The sequence below is a fragment of the Astatotilapia calliptera genome, chromosome 18 (assembly GCF_900246225.1).
Source record: "Astatotilapia calliptera chromosome 18, fAstCal1.2, whole genome shotgun sequence".
NCBI lineage: Eukaryota > Metazoa > Chordata > Actinopteri > Cichliformes > Cichlidae > Astatotilapia > Astatotilapia calliptera.
This window is the reverse complement of record NC_039319.1, coordinates 23,559,567-23,581,295: the sequence shown is the minus strand read 5'-3', so window position 1 is coordinate 23,581,295 and position 21,729 is coordinate 23,559,567. Positions and strand designations below refer to the sequence as shown.

The 21,729-nt window shown below is 40.8% G+C and overlaps 3 protein-coding genes across 4 annotated transcripts; 1 reads left to right on the top strand and 2 right to left on the bottom strand.

Moving 5' to 3' along the window:
• Positions 1-1,449: 1,449 nt before the first annotated feature.
• Positions 1,450-8,663, bottom strand: nsun4 (NOP2/Sun RNA methyltransferase 4). Its single transcript, XM_026150449.1, has 8 exons — positions 8,494-8,663; positions 7,066-7,285; positions 5,058-5,205; positions 4,816-4,970; positions 4,529-4,689; positions 4,287-4,411; positions 3,999-4,131; positions 1,450-3,862 (listed from the first exon to the last, which is right to left on the bottom strand). Exons 1-8 carry the CDS (start codon positions 8,584-8,586, stop codon positions 3,719-3,721), a joined length of 1,179 nt encoding a protein of 392 aa, XP_026006234.1. The 5' UTR covers positions 8,587-8,663; the 3' UTR covers positions 1,450-3,718.
• An 89-nt stretch (positions 8,664-8,752) lies between these two features.
• LOC113011074 (cytochrome b-c1 complex subunit 6, mitochondrial) lies at positions 8,753-11,505 on the top strand. Its single transcript, XM_026150450.1, has 4 exons — positions 8,753-8,918; positions 9,296-9,352; positions 10,896-11,057; positions 11,133-11,505. Exons 1-4 carry the CDS (start codon positions 8,871-8,873, stop codon positions 11,163-11,165), a joined length of 300 nt encoding a protein of 99 aa, XP_026006235.1. The 5' UTR covers positions 8,753-8,870; the 3' UTR covers positions 11,166-11,505.
• Positions 11,506-12,010: 505 nt separating this feature from the next.
• pif1 (PIF1 5'-to-3' DNA helicase homolog (S. cerevisiae)) lies at positions 12,011-21,012 on the bottom strand. Of its 2 annotated transcripts, XM_026150965.1 has the most exons (13): positions 20,941-21,012; positions 20,151-20,712; positions 19,861-19,984; positions 19,570-19,695; positions 18,638-18,791; positions 17,862-17,976; positions 16,640-16,746; positions 16,287-16,426; positions 15,592-15,698; positions 15,383-15,470; positions 15,108-15,253; positions 12,485-12,676; positions 12,011-12,208 (listed from the first exon to the last, which is right to left on the bottom strand). In XM_026150965.1, exons 2-13 carry the CDS (start codon positions 20,700-20,702, stop codon positions 12,161-12,163), a joined length of 1,899 nt encoding a protein of 632 aa, XP_026006750.1. In that variant the 5' UTR covers positions 20,703-20,712; positions 20,941-21,012; the 3' UTR covers positions 12,011-12,160. The 2 variants fall into 2 exon arrangements, with proteins under 2 accessions (XP_026006750.1, XP_026006751.1); XM_026150966.1 differs by lacking the exons at positions 12,011-12,208; positions 12,485-12,676 and having other exon boundaries at positions 15,138-15,253; positions 15,345-15,470.
• Between the last annotated feature and the right edge of the window lie 717 nt (positions 21,013-21,729).

Here is a 21,729-nt window from a genome sequence, read left to right as displayed (position 1 = left end):
AGACTCACAGCTGCCCAGGAAAAAAAAAAGGCTTCGTCATTTAACTCACATTTTCTGCCGAAAAGTGGAAACAATCGTTGCCACTTTCCCTAACACCTTTCACAGACATAAACAGAGGGAAATGGGTTACGTGGACAGAGAAACAAAGAAGAGAGTGATATCAAGAGGCCGACAACAGGTGGCTAAACTGTGTGTCCAGGGCCACCCTCCTTTAGTTCCACTTCATCTTCCATTTTCTTCTTGCCCTTTTTCTCTTAAACACTCTGACTGCCATCTCGCCCCTTCCTGGGTAATCTTCTTAAAGAGAAGAAAACCCCAATTCTCTCTCTTCTTAATCTGGCTGCAGTCTAAACCTTGGGGTGCATTTCCAATGTGGGCGTCACTAAACCAAACGGGAGCTCTCCCAGCCACTTCACGGAGCATCGAGTCTGTCGACGGATGCTTAGATTACACAGTGAAAACACGTCTAGTATATGAACCTCATTTTATGAAAACCGTTAAATGGTACGGTGTTGGTATGGGCCTGTTGGATCAAACTGTAAGGTCCATGTGAAATATTTAAGTCACAGATTAGTGGCTCGTGATATGGATAAAACCTTTGCATGATAAACTCAACAGGTAAAACAGACCCCTGTACGTGTGTAGAAAATCCACCACAAATTCTTTTTATTATTTATTTTAAAAAGTATCTTTATTTACCACATTGAAAACAAATAAAACAAGTACATTCAGTGTGTATAAAACCTTGTGTCTATTGGTGAGGTTTGCTTCACTGCTGTGGCTGTAGATCTACTGTTCCAGTGTAACCGTTGAGTAATTATAAATTATTCAAAGTGGAAAAGTCTGAAAATTAAAGAAAAAGGCAGGTCAACTGCTCTCAGTCCGTCTCCACCTCTCTCAAGTTTCTAACATTTCCACACAAGCATCAAAAAAACACAACGTGCAAATGATCTTTTGGTAAAATGTAAATAGACGACTGGATGCCTGTAAATATGAGCGAGCTGTGGAGCTGAACAGTAAAGAGACGAACAGCTGCACTCTGAAAATGAAGAAGGAAAAACGCACACACACACACACACACACACTCTATAGCATTTCTGTGCACTCTGTGGTTGAGAACAGCAGAGAGCACATCCTGCTGGGCTCAAGTCTACATTAATGTATCTGCAACAAAGACCCCCACTGCTGAGATCTTCTGCCCCGCTGCTAGCTGGGACACGAGTCTGAACTTCACCTCTGGGCTGGAATCTCCACAGCAGGAAGAGCAGCTTAACTACTACAACCTGCAACATTCCTCCATGTGTGTCTTTACCAAACAGACACCTTAAAGTTTACTTTGAACCACTGACGCCACAAACACCGATTTAACTATTAAAACAACCTGCTGTAGATGCTCAGTTTTAACATTCATTCCGAGCTCGTGAGGCACAAGGTGAAAACATCAAACCATTAGTGTTTTTGCAGGTTTATTAACAAAAATTGTACTAGAAAACACAGCGGAAGCATGTGGGTGTGTAGTTAAATCCATAATATTCATCTTTCTAATACACAGCATGTCTCCCTAACACAGGCTTACACATAGGGACACAAACGCACAGCGCTTCATTGGCTAATTCAATAATAAAGCAGGCAGCCAGTCGAGTCTATAGACAGGCAGAATAGAGAGTAACTCATCTCTAACAGTCTGCCGTCTCCTGAGTGTTAAAACATGTAAATTTATGTAGGAGCCCATAGGAAACACATATTTACAATACGTTTAGGTAATCACAAGATATGCGAGGAGGCATTCGAGGCCCTGGGGACGAACGCAGTCAATACAAAAATAGTTTTTATGTGTCATTAATTCCCCCTGCATTCCCCGATACATCCCCCTTTTACCGCAGTAATACAGTAATCACTCACAATCGCACAGAAAATTATCTGCACTCATCTGTGGAATAAAAAAAAGCGGAGGGGCAAAACGGGGCGAGTCGTCCCATTTTAGCTCTCTGCTGCCTCTTTAATGTTCATCTGGGAGCCGCATGGCTGACGTCCATCCCGGCACGGGGATGGGAGTCAGCTCCGGAGCAGCTTAATGACAGTGGGATGTGGATGGTGGACTCGTTAAGAAACACGCACACACAGAGACACACACCTTTTTTCATGCTACATTGCCTGGGCCAGGACAACATAAAGGGTCATCGGCGGTGTGATGGAAAAAAAAGAAAAAGAGGCACCTCTGCGCTCACATTAGGCTGTGATAAGAGGAACCATTTCACCTCTGAGTGATGCCGATGCAAAAACGGACTCAATCCAGCTATAGTAATGAAAGCTGCGCAGATTCAGATGTGAGAAGCCAAATGGTCAAAGAAGTCATTACCTGCCTTTTCATTACGCCCTCCTCTCACACAGCCATATATCGCATTATTAGGCAAAGCCATCAAACCTGATGAATAAGCAAAGAACAAGACAAGCCCATTTTCATTGCCGAGCTAAAGAGAGCAGGTAATTCTGATGGAAATTTGTGTTTTTTTCCCCAAACCACAAACATCATCCCTGTGCAGCTGACAAAGTACAGCAAGACAAACACACATAGTGGAATTACAGTAGCATTTCCACATATAAACGCTCAGTGTCCTCTAGTGGACAAGGAAGATACAGGACACTTGTAATCTTGATCTACTGTTGACACCTAGAGGGCAAAAATTAAACAGCAACTCATAAATAGCTATATATGAGTGGAGGAGACCTTTAAAGAAAATGACACATCCTTCCTAATTGTAATCTTAATCCTCTGTCCATTGTTTTCTTGTAGCTATCGCCTGTAACTTACGAGCACCACTTAAATATTAACATTTAATCACACTCAAAATGTGATAAGAACGTAAAGTGCTGACTAACAACTTATTGAATGACTATTTGACTTCTTCTCACACGGCCATATGCATATCCTGGTTGTGTGTCACATCTCTTTAATATGTCACAGTAGAAAAGATCTGTGCAAAGAACACTCTGGTGCACAGTGTGCCCTCGGGTGATTTCTAGTGATAATGTAAATTTAACTTACATTAATTTGAATGGTTTACTGATAAAAACCTAAACATCCACATCGTCAATAAGTTCAGTTTAATTATTCGTTTAACAGCAGTTTAGTGCATCAATCATGATGACCAGCATGAATGATGAGGACACTGAAGGGACGGGTGTCAGTGCAGGCCAGACTTTAGGAAGTACTCCTCACGTCCCTTTGAAACTAAAAAGAGGTCATTCATCAGCTCGTGCAGCTAGTTTTAAAGCATAAGGACCCTACTAGAAAGCTGCAAAAAAAAAAAAAAGTGTTAGGATTTGGATGGGATATTGTGCGCTCAGAGTCACCTGTCCTCGTGTCTGGTGAATTGACTGATCCAATTCTGCACTGAGGAAAAATCTCTTTCCTGTTTGTCTCATGCTTTTCCTGCACAATCTAAAACTGATATTATTTACATGTGCTGTGTAGCCTGCAAAGGTGACCCAGTGTTAAGGCTTAGTAATCATATAGGACTGAGAAAACAGAGGAAAAAGGAGAAACGTCTCTGAGAGTCATGGTTGGCTTAGAAGGCTTCAAAAAGCTCCGGAAAACAGTTATGATGAAAGCCCGGGTCCACCAGAAGCAGTTTGCAAATCCAGCTGACTCCAAATCTGGCAGCAGAGTTGCTCAGTATTTGAAAGTCTCAGGCGAACTTGTGCAAGAGTCCACGTCCTACGTCAGCCTCTTTAGCTTGCACATGTAAATAGGTCCAAAGTTAGCTGCTAGGTGCGGGATGACCATCTCGCCCAGGTGGAGGTCCGGAGCGAAGTGAAAGGTGTTCCCGAACATGCGCATCAGGGGCCTCAGATCCACAACCTGAATGTGATCGAGATATGAGGAAATAAAAGAAAAATGGGCAGTTATTCGAGGTCTGATTTCAGTTTCTGTGCGTTTTATATCTCCCACAACTTTGACGTGTTTCTTATTGATACAAAAAAAGTCTCTCACTAACCTGTAGATGGATGCCATCTTTCTCTCGAGCTTGGTAGATAGCCTGTTCAACCACACTGAGGTTCTGGTTCTGTGAGAGCGTGCAGGTGGAGTAGAGGATCTCCCCACCAGGACAAGCAGCCTGGATTCCCGCTCTGCAGGAAACACAGAGGGTTCGATTTACATAACATCTAAATAAAAGTTCTCACTACCAGCTGTTATTTTGCTTAATTGTGCGCATATTTATATGAAACCATGCAAACTTTAACAGCCTCAAAGCCCATTTTGTTCACATTTCCTCCAAACTTACAGCAGCAGCTCCAGCTGTAGCTGCGGGAGCCTGCGTCTCTCCCCAGTCCGATTCTTACTGAATATGTTGTTGTCGTCCTCCATGAGTGAATGTCTGTCTGTGGTGCAGGGAACGTCAACAAGGACCTGAATTTAGAGGGGAAAAAAAGGAAAGGCTGAACAAAACAAAGTTTTTGAATAAAAACATAACGACAAAGAGCAAAACGTGAAAAGGATGACTGTGACAATGTGGCACTGGCTTACTCTGTCAAAAGTGTTGCTTTCAATTTCCCCCCATTTGGTGCCATCGAAAGAGGTGATGCGCAGGTTCTCATTTGTCAAAAAATGCTTAGGAACATAGCTGTGGAGGACCTTCCTCAGTCGTAGTGTTCGAGACACTGAGCTGTCATTTATGCACAAAAACCCTTTGACGTAAACACAAACAGGTGGACGGTTAACAGCAGAACAGCAAATAGAGCATAGGTGATAAAGACTTTTGGCCCGGCGATTCAAAAAACAAACTGAAAAAGGGTAAAAGTACTTTGACTTACTGATGGCCTGGGTCTGAAGCAAAGCCAGGGTCTTGCCTCCTGGAGCAGCACAGAGGTCAAGCACGCTGTGACCTTCTTGAACATCCAGTGCAAGACAGGGCAGCAGAGATGCTGCGTCCATCAGGTAGTAACCCAACAGGCCGTTCTTGTCTGGCCTGAAGAGGAGAAAAGAGAACTGAGGATCAGACTGCACGCTGCTAGAAGATGCTGTTGTTAGTAGCAGGATAGGAAATATTGCTCACCTTGCAGGCTTGAATCGTGTCACGTCGCCTCTCGGAAACACTAAACACTTGATGTTTGGGCTTAGAGATAGCTGCTCGCCATCAGCGTCAGAGCTCTTCATGGAAACATCACTAGGTTCCTCTGATTTTTCCTCCAAGCAAGAAGGAACTGCAAATTACATGCCAGTCAATAGATGATATACAGTGGGGCAAAAAAGTATTTAGTCAGCCACCGATTGTGCAAGTTCCCCCACTTAAAATGATGGCAGAGGTCAGTAATTTGCACCAGAGGTACACTTCAACTGTGAGAGACAGAATGTGAAAAAAAAAATCCATGAATTCACATGGTAGGATTTGTAAAGAATTTATTCGTAAATTAGGGTGGAAAATAAGTATTTGGTCACCTCAAACATGGAAAATCTCTGGCTCTCACAGACCTGTAACATCTTCTTTAAGAAGCTTTTCTGTCCCCCACTCGTTACCTGTATGAATGGCACCTGTTTGAACTCATCATCTGTATAAAAGACACCTGTCCACAGCCTCAAACAGTCAGACTCCAAACTCCGCCATGGCCAAGACCAAAGAGCTTTCGAAGGACACCAGGAAAAGTATTGTAGACCTGCACCAGACTGGGAAGAGTGAATCTACAATAGGCAAGCAGCTTGGTGTGAAAAAAATCAACTGTGGGAGCAATCATCAGAAAATGGAAGACATACAAGACCACTGATAATCTCCCTCGATCTGGGGCTCCACGCAAGATCTCATCCCGTGGGGTCAAAATGATCATGAGAACGGTGAGCAAAGATCCCAGAACCACACGGGGGGACCTGGTGAATGACCTGCAGAGAGCTGGGACCAAAGTAACAAAGGTCACCATCAGTAACACACTACAACGGCAGGGAATCAAATCCCGCAGTGCCAGACGTGTTCCGCTGCTGAAGCCAGTGCATGTCCAGGCCCGTCTGAAGTTTGCCAGAGAGCACATGGATGATACAGCAGAGGATTGGGAGAATGTCATGTGGTCAGATGAAACCAAAGTAGAACTTTTTGGTATAAACTCAACTCGTCGTGTTTGGAGGAAGAAGAATACTGAGTTGCATCCCAAGAACACCATACCTACTGTGAAGCATGGGGGTGGAAACATCATGCTATGGGGCTGTTTTTCTGCCAAGGGGACAGGACGACTGATCCGTGTTAAGGACAGAATGAATGGGGCCACGTATCGTGAGATTTTGAGCCAAAACCTCCTTCCATCAGTGGGAACTTTGAAGATGAAACGAGGCTGGGTCTTCCAACATGACAATGATCCAAAACACACCGCCCGGGCAACAAAGGAGTGGCTCCGTAAGAAGCATTTGAAAGTCCTGGAGTGGCCTAGCCAGTCTCCAGACCTCAACCCCATAGAAAATCTGTGGCGGGAGTTGAAAGTCCGTGTTGCTCGGCGACAGCCCCAAAACATCACTGCTCTCGAGAAGATCTGCATGGAGGAATGAGCCAAAATACCAGCTACTGTGTGTGCAAACCTGGTAAAGACCTATAGTAAACGTTTGACCTCTGTTACTGCCAACAAAGAGTATGTTACAAAGTATTGAGTTGTATTTTTGTTATTGACCAAATACTTATTTTCCACCCTGATTTACGAATAAATTCTTTACAAATCCTACCATGTGGATTCATGGATTTTTTTTTCACATTCTGTCTCTCACAGTTGAAGTGTACCTCTGGTGCAAATTACTGACCTCTGTCATCATTTTAAGTGGGGGAACTTGCACAATCGGTGGCTGACTAAATACTTTTTTGCCCCACTGTGAGTTTTTAATAGTGTTAATTACTAAGATATTGACTTTTCCCAGTGAAATGTTTTAGTAAATAGTCTATTGAATGAATTTAAATCAAATCATTCACACTCCAGCGCTAGCTTCATAAAATTTTCTGAACTCTTCAGAGCATCAGAGATTGCCACAGCACAGCATTTCCTGCATCAGTAATAAGCAATAACCATAACTGTGACTGAGGCTAGCGCACTTACCGTCTTTCTCCCTTTCACTGATGAAATCTACGCATCCCTGAGCTTTGAGCTCTGTCAGAGCAGCGTTATGGGAGAAATTATTGAGCAGGGCTCCATATTTTCTCTCTGACAGCATGGCGAGTCGCACTGAGGGCCACAGCTGCCCCAGCTGAGTGCTATAGGTGGCGTCAAAGTGATGCACGGCCAATCTGGTGGGTGGGAGCTTGGGACGTGTAGCAGCCTGTCAGAGAGCAAAGGAAGAGGACATTTAATATAAATGTTAATTCATTTTTATCAATGCTCTCTTTGTGCCAATTTCAATATAAAATTTAAATGCCCAGGAGAGTGGAAAGCTGGCTTTAATACGTGTAAAATTAGAGTAGACCTATAATGTACATCTGTGTACAAATATATGTACCTGACCATTTTCAGAGGCAAGTTTTCTTTTTGTAAAGCCACACAACACTGACCTATGAATCATTTCAGAACAAATGATGATGAACCAGGGTTGTGTCTTAACAAACAACTTAACAACTTAACAAAGAACCAGTTTTAAATTGTATCTTTAGGCACTTTGTTACTACCAGGCTGTCACAAAACACATCATCTCTTCCAATTTCTTTAATTGAATGTAAAATGAATGAAAAAAATGCCAAAGATAAAACAGTTTGATAGACAAAAAACATCATTTTTGGACTGATTTGACCAAAGAAACCAGACGAATCGAGAAAAAAAGGGGCTAAAACCCCCAAACTATCTACAATATGAACAGCATCTGAAAGTCATGTTGGGTGTTGGGGATCTCGTCAAAATGGATGAAACTATAAACACAGAAATGTATGGTCAAATTTCAATCCACTTTGCAACACATCTAGGAAGTGTCTGACTGGCAACAGGATAATACAAGTAAATCTGGATACAAAAACACAAAGTGAAACACTATCAGTCATGGATTGGACCTCCCCAGAGCCCGGATTTCGACGTTCCTGAAACGGTGTGGGGTCATCTTGACAGATAACAAAACAAAAGGCAGCCAACATCCAAAGATGAGCTCTGAATGTCCTTCAAGAAGCCCGAATAACTATTTCTGAAGATTACTTAAAGAAATGACAATAAGCTTGAATAAAGATTAGGATCTCAATCTCACTAATAAGAGAGTTCCTGCTGTGCTGAAGAATAAATGTGGTCAAGGCAAATATTAACTTTCAAGGTATTTAGACCTGTACAACCTCTGTCTTTACCTTATATCAGAATCAGAGTGAGAATACTTCATTAATCCCTAAGGAAATGATGTGGGTTACAGTTGCTCCAAGACAGTAACAGACGAAACGATTTAACTAATACAATATGTTACAGAGTTGACCATTTTTTCTCTTTTTCACTGTGTTTAGCAGCCACACGAGATCTAAATGCAAATACTGTCTGGCATTATTAATGTTGAGCACGTACCCATTTCTCTTTCACTCGGTGTCGTCTGGGTGTCAAACATCTTAAATCTTTAACTTTTCTTAACAGCAGGCTGGTGTCCCAGAGCAGCGCCATCTTGCCGTGCCCCTGCTTTTTTTTCGTCCGACTTTGCGCTGACAGTTAAACAATGGTTCCGCACGCATTGAATATTTGAATGGGGTAGGGCCTTATACAAAATGGAGATCTGTTATTGGTTCACATGGACATCAATAATTTCAGTCAACCAATAGGAAACGTTATCCGGTTATCCTTCTAGTAGTTTCCGGCGTGTGACCGACCTCGCGTCCTCGAACAGAAGTAGTGAAACCGAGGAGTTTCAGCTTTCTGAGTTTTATTTTGTAAAATTGTCAGACATAACCATGGTTTTCGAGAAAAAAATGCTCACACACGGGGACCCCGACGATGAGGTACCGAAAAATATCGTATTGTGTCTTTATAGACTGGTCTGTGTGTGTGTTTGACGAAGTTACCCAAATCTGCTGCTCAGTTTAGCGGTGTAACCTGCGAGTTTACTGTCAGCTCCTTTTAAGACCCTTTAATATAATTATCGCCATTAAACGAGGCTGGCAGCTGACGGTGTTACCCTGAGAGACTGCTTATTTTAACTGTGACTGATTCAGTGCGTTTCATACGGCACAGTTTTATTAGGTGATTACAATATCTGGACATTCTTTAACGTAATTAATAAAAATGTACACAAAACTTAAAAAAAGCCCTATAAATCTGTAAGCTGTGCTGGGTTGTAACTGGATTTTAAAACATTGATATAAATGTCTCTGAATAGGAGGAAGATGCCCCTGCTGAGGAGGAGGAGGAGGAAGAAGAGGAGGAAGAGTTGGTGGTAATTGTTTATTTATTAATACTTATTATAACAACATGTATTCTGGTCACAAACAGCTTTTTATGTAGGACGAAAGGTTGAAAAAACCCTCAAAGTCTGACTGATTTATCGGCGGGCCAGTATTATCAGCCGATATTACCTATGTGTCTGTGTATTGGTATCAGCATTTCTATATAACGAATTATATATTTAAAAAAGACAAACAAAAGAAACACCCTTCTTCTATGGTATAAGTGTTGATGAATATTTTGTCCGCCAGAGGGCACTCTGCAGCTTCCCTGCTTGCAAAACTTGTTTGATGCACAACAAACCCAATAACCAGCTGATCTGAACAGTGTAAATAAGTTGATTAAAGAAAACAAAATGCCAGTAATGGATATTGGAGAAATCAGTTTGTTTTCTGTGTTTGAAAGGAAAAGAAATGTATCAAAATACCAGATTTTTACATCACTAGATATAGTATAGGTCTTAAAATATTTACTGGAAGAGCTAGGAATGAGCATAGTGGTGCACAACAAGGTAAGTTTAGTGGCTTAGTGACGGATCTCAAGCTTAACATCAGAGTTTTATATTTTAGGAAATCAGCTCTCTGTGTACCTGGTAACTTACGCTGAAAACATATAACCTAGTCTGGAGGTGATCTTCAGAGTTGTGAGTTAAAATCAGTTGGAAGTATTTTCACTGACTCATGTGCGTGTATTCATTTGGTGATGAAAAACATGTATAAATGTTTTATATTTTGTTTTAATCTGCTATTAAGTCTCTTTTGTACTGCTAGTATTGCACCTACTAGAAAACAGAACGGACAGCAGAATACCTGTTCAATCATTCAAATTAATTTCACTTTGATCTGCTAAAATAATAATGCAGTTTCCACATTAGGCTGTGGGACAGTAACCTTCAATGTTTAAATGGATCCAGTTTAAAATTTCTGAGCGCAGCCATGATGTTAGAGATAAACGGCAGCACTGAGAGCACCCAAGTGTTAAAATAATTAGCTTAAAAGGTTTGTTTTATTGCTCGGTAGAGTAAATCACTTGATTAACATTTTTCTACAGAAATAATAAACAGCACTCCAAAGGGCACTCGTAGGGATCATTTTGAGTAATATGATGCTTCCACAGCATGTCTTTTGTCCTGTCTTCCTTCTCTCACCCCAACCGGTCGCAGCAGATGGCCGCCCCTCCCTGACCCTGGTTCTGCCTGAGGTTTCTTCCTGTTAAAAGGGAGTTTTTCCTTCCCACTGTTGCTAAAGTGCTTGCTCATAGGGGGTCATATGATTGTTGGGTTTTTCTCTGTATGTATTTATTGTAGGTCTACCTTACAATATGAAGCGCCTTGAAGCAACTGTTGTTGTGATTTGGCGCTATATAAATAAAATTGAATTGAATAAAACGCCCCATTTTGAGCACACAGAAAGCCTGGCTTATTAAACCTCTAACTTCATTATAAAATCACCTTCATGGTTTGAGAGTTGTTGTTTTCCTACCAGAGTTTTTGCCATCATTTTCCTGATGATTAGCATGGCTTCCTTTCTTTTTAGGATCCTCTAGAAGCGATAAGAGCCAAGTGTGAGGAGACTGAACACTGTGTGCACTACAAGGAGCGTCTGGAGCTCTGTGAAACCCGGGTCAGTTCAAGGTCCAACACTGATGAGGAGTGTACAGAAGAACTCTTTGACTTCCTGCATGCGCGGGACCATTGTGTAAGTGTGCGCTAGACAAAGGAAAGATTATTCTCCTAGTGAAGATGCTCATTGTGCCACTTTCTGTCTCTACAGGTCGCACACAAGCTGTTCCACAATGTGAAATGACAACCCGTCCAGTAGACCCGATATAATTTCTGATAATGTAAAATAATCTACAAATGAAGCCTGTTGTTGTTCTCCTGAATTCCCTTTGACTACGTTCCTGACACCTGTTTGTATGCAGTGCATACTAATATAGCTGATAGCAGTATCGACATCAAGAGTCACTAATAACATATTGGAGCATACACTTTAAAAATTTGTGTCAAGAAGGGATTGGCTGTAATGAAAATGTGATGAGGTGGAATGTTGGAGCAAATATGCTGCTACAGTAATGGAAACCGGCTCAGGTTTGGTCATGACTTCACTCTGCTGACCAGAAAATAAAGGTTGTCTTTGGATTCCACTTAGTCTGAGCTGCTTCTTTTCAGAGCATCCGCGTTCTCGGGAGGACTCCATGACTGATGGTTTAATTAGTTTTATCCAGCCACTAACGCTAAATGGTCTCACTGATGTTTACGATGACACAAAATTGGTCTCTGGCATTTCTATTTAATGGCGCATGCACTGGAACACTTGTCCCACGTTTGCAATTTTTGAAAAGCAGTTGAGGTAAAGTTAATTAGATCAGAGCATTTTTTCTCTCCCCACAGCTTTAACACAGACACGGTTAATTCCCTTACATCATCCCAAACGGGTGGGAGAATATTAGGAGTGGATGCTGCCACTCGGTGACTAAAGGCAGCTATAGATTTTATTTTCTCCCCGAGACCTCTAAAGCCAAGGAGCGTCATTGTTTGAGTGTTTTTCCTCCCTTAAATATTAAGGACTGATAAAAAACTTCACACAAATAATTTGGCTAAAATTTTATTTGAATACATGTAAAAAAATAATTTAAAAAAATAACCTCTGAAAAAAAAAAAAAAGTATAGTGATGAGCAGATGGTGGCAGTGTGACTCCAAGTAGAGATTGAAGTCTCAAGAAAATAAGGTTAAATGGTGAAATAGCTCAATAGCTCATGCACATAGTGCATATCATTAGAGTGGATTTAGAGCCAGGCTCACCATGCATTTTCTTTATTGTTGCTAACAAAATCATCCATGGAGGCCTGCAGAGAAAAATGAGGACAAAGAAGATCATAAGTACAGCTGGTGAATGAAGTTTTTCATCCACAGCACTCCAGTGTAGTTTGATCCATCTCACCAACTCTAGGGAAAAAGGAGCTTTCCAAAATATTACCTGAGAGATTTGGTCTCATTTTGTTCTGCTTAACATAAACTTAACATTGAACTATATAAAAATGAAAATGAGAAACTGAAAAAAAAATGAAAATGTGAGATACGAATAAACATTTTCTACAGGCTGAGGTAATATTTGCCCTCACCTGCATGAGCAACCTTTCCTTCCTCAGTTTTCTGTAGAAGAGGAGGACTTCTGGGTCTGCCCGGACCACGCGGGGGTCAAAGTCCATGACCCTTAGACCCTCGAGGCTCCGAGCCCGAGACAGGGCCACGTAAGCCTGGCCACTCTCAAACACACGAGCCAAAGATATTTCCACACAGTCCAGCGTCATTCCCTTCAAAACAAAAGCATAAAACCATAACATGATAACCATCATTGTTACATAAAAACAACATGTACTGATGGAAGTCCAGTGTTTGAAAAACCCAAAAAGCTGACTACTCGATTCTAGGATTCAACTACAAACCCCAATTAGAAAATTGTTATGTTGCTGCTTAAATTGCAAATAAAAACACAATGTACCATTTAAAGAAAACATTCGCTCATTTTGAATCTAATGGCAGCAACAGCTCTTAAAACAAAAAAGTTGGGACAGGGTGTAGCGTCCACTCTTCTTTTAGCAACAGTCCATAAACATCTAAACACTGAGAAAACCAGCTGCTGGACTTTGGAGAAAATTATTATTATTATTCTTTTAAAACCCAATAATGTTTCTGACCTGATGTTCATCCAGCTGTTTCTTTTTAATACCACTTTTCCAGCCTTTGTCGCCCCCATTTTTTGAGACATTTGCCACCCCCATCAAATTCATCACGAGCTAATATTTTTCAGGACATGGTAAAATGTCTCAGTTTAAACATCTGATGTGTATTTTTGTTTTGTTGTGAATAAAATCATTGCATTTTTAAATTTTACAAGATCCCAGCTTTTTGTTAGCTGGAGGGAAACAAACAAAGGGTAATTGTTTAGTCTACAGTATAAGATTTGTGACAGGCCAGGAGCATCAACTTTCAGATTCACCTGACCAGCGTATACACCTCCAACCTGAAATTATAATTTATTCAGGTCACACTATGAGGACATTGGTATGGAATCTAATTTTTACATCCTTGTGCCCTGACATGTCTGCTGTAGATCACCCCTTTGCACTCATTGGTCATTACCAATTAACCCAATTATCCAGAGATGACCCTTTTACCTTTAGCTAGATTCTCAGATGGAGGTTAGGATATTGAGTGTGTTGGTGCAGCAGAGCGGAAGATTGCCAATTGTTGAGTTACAGCTTGTGGTTAGATTGGGCCTCTATAGCAATTTTCCTTCAAATTGAATTGTTGCACTTAGTTTTCCCTGCCTGTTATACGTTCATTATACGATTTAAAATGGCCAGTGGGACTTTCTATGTGATATTGTTGTTTTTGTGCTTTCTAGGTGGCATTAGAACAGTGAGGAAGGGAGAAAACAAGAGAGAGGAAGAGGACAGACCCTGGTCTGGCCAACTCTTTAACAGAGAGCCAGTCAAATAAATTTGTGTTAAAATCTCAGAAAATGAAGAGATAATTAAAAATAAATAAATTTAAAAAAAAAAATCAAAAAAATCTTACATTTATAAAGATATTATTCTGGTATATTTTAAGATGCGAAAAGAAAACTAAATTAGTGGTGTGTCCAACAAGCCAAAACAACTTGTTACTTTTACAATATGTTTGCTAATGTCAGCTATAGACAATAAAAAGCCTTTGAAATCAAGCTGAACATTCAGAACATGTTAAACAGAGGAACTCTGTACTTCGCTCATAGTGACAAACAGGAATCTGCGATTAACTGATTTTTAAATTGATCACAATGTGAATTATTTTATTTTATTTTATTTTTTTAAATAAAGTCAGCAATTGTAGAGATTAGGTTATGTAGTTGTTACTGCATAGCCACCACTGTTCCATTTTTGTAACCGGTCCAAACTAATAAAGATAAAAGCAATAAATATATTGGATGGCAAATATTTCCATGTAGTGGAACATAGAGTAAATTAAATATTCATTATATTCCATATATTCCTTTTTCTAATTTTTTATCCCACATTTTTAATTTATTACACTGAACACTGACAAAGTGCAGCTTTTCAAAGTTGGTGACAGAGAGAAAAAGATGTTTAGCAGGTATAATGTTCACCATCTGCAAACCATGTGACTAGATCAAGTTTAAAACAATATTTTTATAGTTACAAAAGGAGAGAAATATGTTTCCAGTAACAAGTGCAAACATGTCCAAAGAGTTTAAGGCAACTAACAGGCTCTGCTTGTACAACATTTCAATACAATCCATTTTATAGCTGTTGCAAGGCGGTGGACCATTGAACATAATTTGGCATGCAAGACAATCCAAATATAAACATACTCAAGCTTTCTTTTTAAAAAGAAAAATACAAAAATGAGCACCATCTGCACCTCTGAAATTGCCTTCTGTCTTCCTCTCACTCTCATGTTAACCAGGAGGCAAAGTGAATAATATGATGCTGGAATTAGACCTAATCATGCCATTTTTTTGTTGTTTGTTTTGTTGCTGTGAGGCAACAGTGCACCACCGTGCTTCACAGTTTTGAACTAATTTTTCATTTTTTAATTTTAACTTTTTAAATAATCATGTAAACAGTTTATCAAAGACAAACCCACATAAAACACTGGTGTCCCATGACAACACCAAACAACGTGCTCTACAAAGAAAATATAAGGTCATCATCGGGAAGTGAGCACCGAATGTTTACTGACCTGGCTCTTGTGGATGGAGATGGCCCAGGCCAATTTGAGTGGCAGCTGCTGTCGGCTCAGGTGGATCCCACCACCGGACTTAAACACCCAGCGCTCTGGCTTCAGCACCTCTGTGACGCCGCACAGGAAACGCACACGTGGGAGTCCTGTGGAAACAAACAGCATTGGACAAGATGCCAAGGATGTAGACAAGTGTGTTTCCTAAAAAAGTCAAACTAATATGCAATCCTGTCTTGCCATTGCTTCCGTAGGATTTTTAACAGCTAGGTACGGACCATGTTTTCCAGACTCAAAATCAACCACGACACCTCGTGCTCCATTCACCAGACCTCGAGCAACATCCAAGTTCTTTGTTAGCATGACCTTAAAAATACAAGCAAGCAGCAGTAAAGCAGGTGTTAAAAAGGGTTTGTGTAAAATAAAATGGTTTCTCTGGGAACACACACACACACACACACACACACACACGTACGTGCACACACACCTGAGCTCCCACTTTGAGTTGGATCAGCCTGCCGACAGGACTGTGAGCATCTATAGTGTTGACCAGCACTGGGTCGCTGTCTAGTGCCTCAAACAGACGCGCTGACCCTAAGGAGCAGTGAGAGATTAATTCAACTGAAAACTAGTGGTACTTCTTAAAGGAATGTGTAAACAGACAGTAAATGTGATGGGGGAAATGAAAGGGAAGACCTTAAACATACATATAAAAATCTGTTGCTACTGTCGGCCAAATACACTCCAAAGTTTCCTGAATAGTTGTGTCCATGAAAATACTGGTACACCACTACAGGAAATGACAAAATCAGCACCTTGTTGAGACTGAAAGCACCTGTTTGGGGTTCATCTTGGGTGAAACTGGGCATTTGGGGAGGCAGAAACATGTAAACAACTTGAATGTATAGAAACAGCAGGAAAAAGAGTCAGAGTTGAGCTTTTCACAAAGTTATGGTTTTTTGTTCAGACGATCAGAAATGTCTATGCCAGTTAATGAAACAGTTTGGAAAATAAATAAATAAAACATTTCTCAAATTGCCAGGCAGGACAGACCACACTCTTGAGAGGAAATGGATTATAACAAGGTTGCCATATGTGTTGTCCATTTTCAATTGGATCCAAACCAAACAAAGTAACACGTGTTTCTTTTTTTGTGGGCGGGGCAATCAGAAGAATTCAGACCTGGTAATTGCTGGAGTTTGTTCTCGTTGGTGAGATCCACGTCATCTTTGTGTGTGCACAGCCTGGTCGCTAGGATACCGTCCCTTTCAATCTGATGGTTGGCACTTTTGATCAGCTTGGCTGTGACTTCCTCCGTCACCCTGAATTGTGTTAATTGACAAAAACAAACAAACAAACAAACCACAACCTTCCTTTAAAACTTTTCCTGCCCAATCAGACCAATTCAAAAACCTTAACAGCCTCGAGGACATTTATAACATACGTACATAAGTGGAAACAACATGGTGTAATACAATTTCAGGTGAGATTGCATTAGTTGAACAAAACAAAATGTGATAATGAAACAGGGTTACCTCCCCACCCTCACTGCCTGCAGGAGAGAGATGAAGCTCTGGTCTGTTTGCCTCCGCACTTCCGTTAACTCCATATTGATCTGGATCACCTTACGCCAACTCCTGGCCTGAAGGGTCAGAAAGTGGAAAAGTTCATCTTCCCCAAAAATGCATTAATGCTCTCGAGGAAATACGCAGAACAGAATAGACGTGTTGAAAAATGCAACGACTCAGTGCAGTCTCTCAGCACCAGAAAAGTAAATGCTTAACAATGCATAGAAATCACAGCCTTAACATCTAGTTTACACAAATAAATGCATTACATATGATATTGTCATCTTTTTAAAATTGCTCTTCTAAGTAAGCCAGTTTCTTTCCAAACTTCTTTTACTTTAAATAATAGGCCTGGAACTAAGGGCCTAATCACTCTGTAATTAAATGGATTTTCACTATTTTATTTGAAATTACAATGCAAGTTTATTTACATACAAATACTAGAATAAGCGCGTAAGGGGGTTAGACTTTTACAGCAACCTGTACTCTAAGAAAATTTAAGTTATGGCAATTTTATGATAATTTTGCAGAAAAAAACCAACAATATTTCCTTATAGTGCATCACAAATACGCTGTACTTTTCAGGACACGGGCGTAGCATGGAGTGGATCAGTCTCACCTTTTTACATCACATATGTGGACGTGCATAATGGATGTTCTATTATTGAAATGTCCTTTTATTTTAGCAAATTAAATGCAATATGGGCCATTTTCCATTAGCAACTTACAAGAAAAAAAAGTAAATACCATCAAAATTTGCAAGCGTATGTTTCCTTTCACAGTCACTGTTCAAACATAACTTTCAAATCGAGTGTACAGGAAAAGACCGTCTCTTATCCTGTAAAATACCTGGAAGTTGGGCACCATTTAAAATTACTTAAAATGAATAACAGAGTAATATGGGTTGCCTTTTCTATAAAACACCCAAAGTTATGCAACACTTCAAAAGTACTTGCACATTACGTCCAATTATTTAAGCACACTTAAATTTACTTGCATGATAATTAATAATGCTTTTTCCTGACTTGTTACCGCCGTATTCTAATGTACCTACGTCTTTGTTTTATTTGTAGGTAAATATTTTTACATTGTCATTTAAAATTTTAAAAAGTGGGAAGTTAGACCCTTAGTTACAAGCTGTATTATAAAGCGTTACCTCAACTTCTAAGAGGCTCCACTATGATCTGACCTGAAAACAGAAGCTGGCTTTTTCTTTTCCCTTAGAAACTGGAGGCAGCTGAAGAAAGTCACCACAAACGATCAGCTGGATCCCTCCAAATGGCTCGGTAGACCTCCTCACCGACCTGCAAGATTTCAAAGAGTTTTAGCCAAGCATTTGTCTGTCAGACAAATTTGACTCTAGAATACTTCGACTCAGAGAGGAGTTTGTGGTAGAATCAGTGACACCAGAGTGTCCACGTCCTGTGGCTCCAAACAAAGCTCAAATCAGCACACCACCAGTTTTTATGATGTGTTTGTGCTGACGTGCTGTGTTTGTGTGGTGCTGTGTGTTATGAGCAAACATCTCCACTTTAGTCTCATCTGCCCAAAGAACATTGTTTCTCAAGCCTTGTGGTTTGTTTAGATAGAACTGCTTTAAATTTCCCTGAGCACCGCACAGTCTGATGTTCAGGTTTGCTGGGTGGAATGCTCCTAAAGACTGCGGTATTGTGCCGGCCAAACCTCTGCTTTTATAGAGATGCTCACAGTTGATAATGTTTAATTAATCGTATGCATTTGATTAGCAGCACCTGAATTCTACCTACCCTCTTAATTCCTGTTGAAAGAGAAAATATAGAAGTAAAAAAAAGATCTTCTTGACTTCAGCTCTAACAAAACCAAACTTTAAGCAAACACTTGCTATGGACTATGCTAGTATGTACATTTACATTTTGGAATAAATTAACATTACAAAGTCATTTTCGATCTCAGTCCAGGAGCCCATCTTTGAATCACCATCCTCACCTAGCTACTGCCTCGAGCTTGTCAAAGAACTGAGCCTCCACCATGGAAATCTCATCAATGATAAGGTGTCGACAGCTAGTCCAGTGCTGGAGCACCCCGGGCCTCTGAGCCAGCTCGATGCACTGCTCCACTGGGGCAGAGCCTGAGCCAATACCTGGAAAGAGCAACGATTCAGAGAATGGTAAGAAGATAGCCAGGAAGAACAAAAATGATTAACACCCTTGCAAATACTCAGCTCACATCCTACTGTATATTAAGATTTAATTAAAAAGGTCTGTTAAAAAGTGAAAAGATATCCGAGGAGCCCGCCTCAAAGATTTAAAGATTCATAAAGTGAAATGGGGCATCAAGCAGACATTGAAATGAGTCCAAGGATGTGGTTTTAATTAACTGAGTAAAGAAACAAAGAAGGGACCAATTATAAGGACAGCTAAAACGATTATCCATATTTATCAGCTATATCCACTAAAACCTGTAATTTTAAGCAGTCTGTACTTATATAAAGTTTTTCTACATTTTCTATCCAATTTGAGCATTCAAAGTGTGTTCTTGCCACACGCACATTAATCTGAGTGCTTTTTTGTTTGCTTAAGGCTAAGCACTTAACCTCACACTCCAATGGAAGCAAATCAAGGTTCAGCATCTTGATGTATTCACAATTTAATACATGCAGGCTGGGGAGCCAAGGATCTTCAGACCTTCTGATTAGAAAAGGAGCTGCTCTAACAGTTGACTCCAAGAAAAGGATCAGCAGAATAATTATGTTTGTGCTTATAACCAATTTTCCCATTTCAGTTTTAGAACAAGCTTTAAAAAAATGATACCTGTAAATTGACCAATTATTTGTGTCATCTTGTTGATGCTGTGGGAAATAAATTGAGCTCCAGATAGTCACAGTGATTATATTAACACACTTCAGATAATTGACTGACCAGCAAAGTTGTGTAACGTTGTTCCTCCGATGTGACACGCAGCCACTCCCGTGCTGGCTGTGGCAAAAGTGCTCTTTGGTGGAAGAGATCCCATGATTCTCTTGAGCAAGAAGGACTTCCCTGTACCTGAAAACACAACCGAGCAATATTTACACCAAGCTGTGTTGATGAAAATGTCACAAGAGGGATTTTATAAGCAAGATGCAGCCTGTAATTTAGCAGAACAGTCAGACAAAACAAGTAGTTTCTCAGTGTCATCACTGTGAAGCTTTATCTTTGTGCACTTTTTACCTGCACTTCCGGTGAAAAAGACATTCTTGCCACTCAGCACTGCACTGAGAACAGCAGCCTGCTCTTTGTTAAGCTTGCGTGATGGTAAGGAGAGGATTGGCTTCTTACTCGGGTTGGCCTTTACCTGGAACAATGACAATATCTGCTGTCATCTTTGTTTAAGTGTAACCCACAGTGTGAACAGAGAGAATGTGTTCAGGACACCAGTGCCTCCTGTGGGAAACAGTCCTGCAGTTTGCTGTGACGCAACCTGAATGTAAATGGGAGAGAGTGCTGTGTGTACAACTCACTGGGCTGAAGTTACAGTCACTCCTGGAGCGTTTGACCTGCTGTCCTGTACCTGCAGCGGTCATCCTATTACTGCGGTCCGTCAGTCCGTTAGGAGCCACTTTGCTTCTCAGCTCCTTGACTTTCTGGATGTCTTTTTGCTGCAGGGGGCTGATGGCCTCGAAGCTGCGGGGCAGGCCGGCCTTGAGCTTCTCTCGGTTGCTCAGAGGCTTGCTGCCCTGCCAGGCCTGGTGTTTGATGCTCAGGGTTTTGAGAAAGAGGCTAAGCTGGTCAGTTGGACAGTTTGACATGAGGACCTGGATGTTTTCAGGGACCAGTTTCACGGTGCACTTCCCATCTCTGGCAAACTTGGTGAAAAGTTTGAACTCTTTCAGATGGTAGCTTTGGGGCACTTTGCCGTCGTGGACTCGCAGGATGATCTCCTGGTACTCATTCCGGCCCAGAATTACTGAGGCTTTGCGGATGACCTTCCTCCGGGTGGCCTGTCCCGAGCTGTTGAGCTGCTCCACCGTCACAGTGCACTGAAGCTGTGCGCCGTCCTCTCCCGATAACATCACAGCGACTCTGAGCACAAAAACATACTTAACATGAATTAACAGTAAAACTAATAACACTGTAGCTGCCAGAGTGCATGAATCTTACAAAGAGGAAACGCTACTATGGTTTAAGAAAGTCTGAATTCAAAAGCAGCCGTGCTTGTACTACTCAACCTAAACAAACAACAAAGCTAAATATGCGATCCGGGTTTAAAATCAACCTCTTAACACTGTTTTAAAATACATTTGTGCTAACCTTTGTGTGTCAGCTGCTCCTGCACTTCTGAACGCCGATTTTCAAATTGTCGGTGCGTGAGATCAGCCAATAGCAAAGCGATGCTCCCGGCCAATCAGAGAGAGGAGATTTAACATTACAACCAATGGGAGATGACAAATGACGCCCCCTTGCTTCCTGCGACCAATCAGTGAGCCCGTTGTCGTGACGTTGACTTTTGAGTGAAATACACATGGCTATCCGGAAATTACAATGAAGGCAGACAAATCAGTCCGGTGAGATCTCAACAAAGCAGCTATTCTCACTTCAAATTTAACAGAAAACACATTTAACAGATTGTTTTTGAGTCCTTCGGAAGCATTTGTAGTCTACCTTAAGTGCGCATGCGTCAACCAGTTGTTCCTCCTTTTTTTCTTCAACTTTTTTCTTACTTATTTCTTTGTCTTTTACTTTGACAAAGTAAGTCATGGGGTGTTTGTCACATAATGCCCTTAGGAATTATTAATGTATTCTGATCAATTCTGATTGAATATTATCTTCAATGTATAAATTCGTAAATATTTTTGTGATAAGACACGCTACAGTTAGCAAGAAACCACAAAGACAAAGTACTGTGCAAAAGTCCTGAATCACACGTCGTTTCTTAATATTTTTATATTTTATATGTTACTAGGAAATGGGAACTAGGTGCAGAGATTAATGACTGAGTGAAATACACGTGGAAATACAGTATGTGGATATTGGCTGCCTTTTGTTCTGCTCTGTTAATCCTGTATTGCTTCAGTAATGTTGAGGTCTGGGGATGCCATG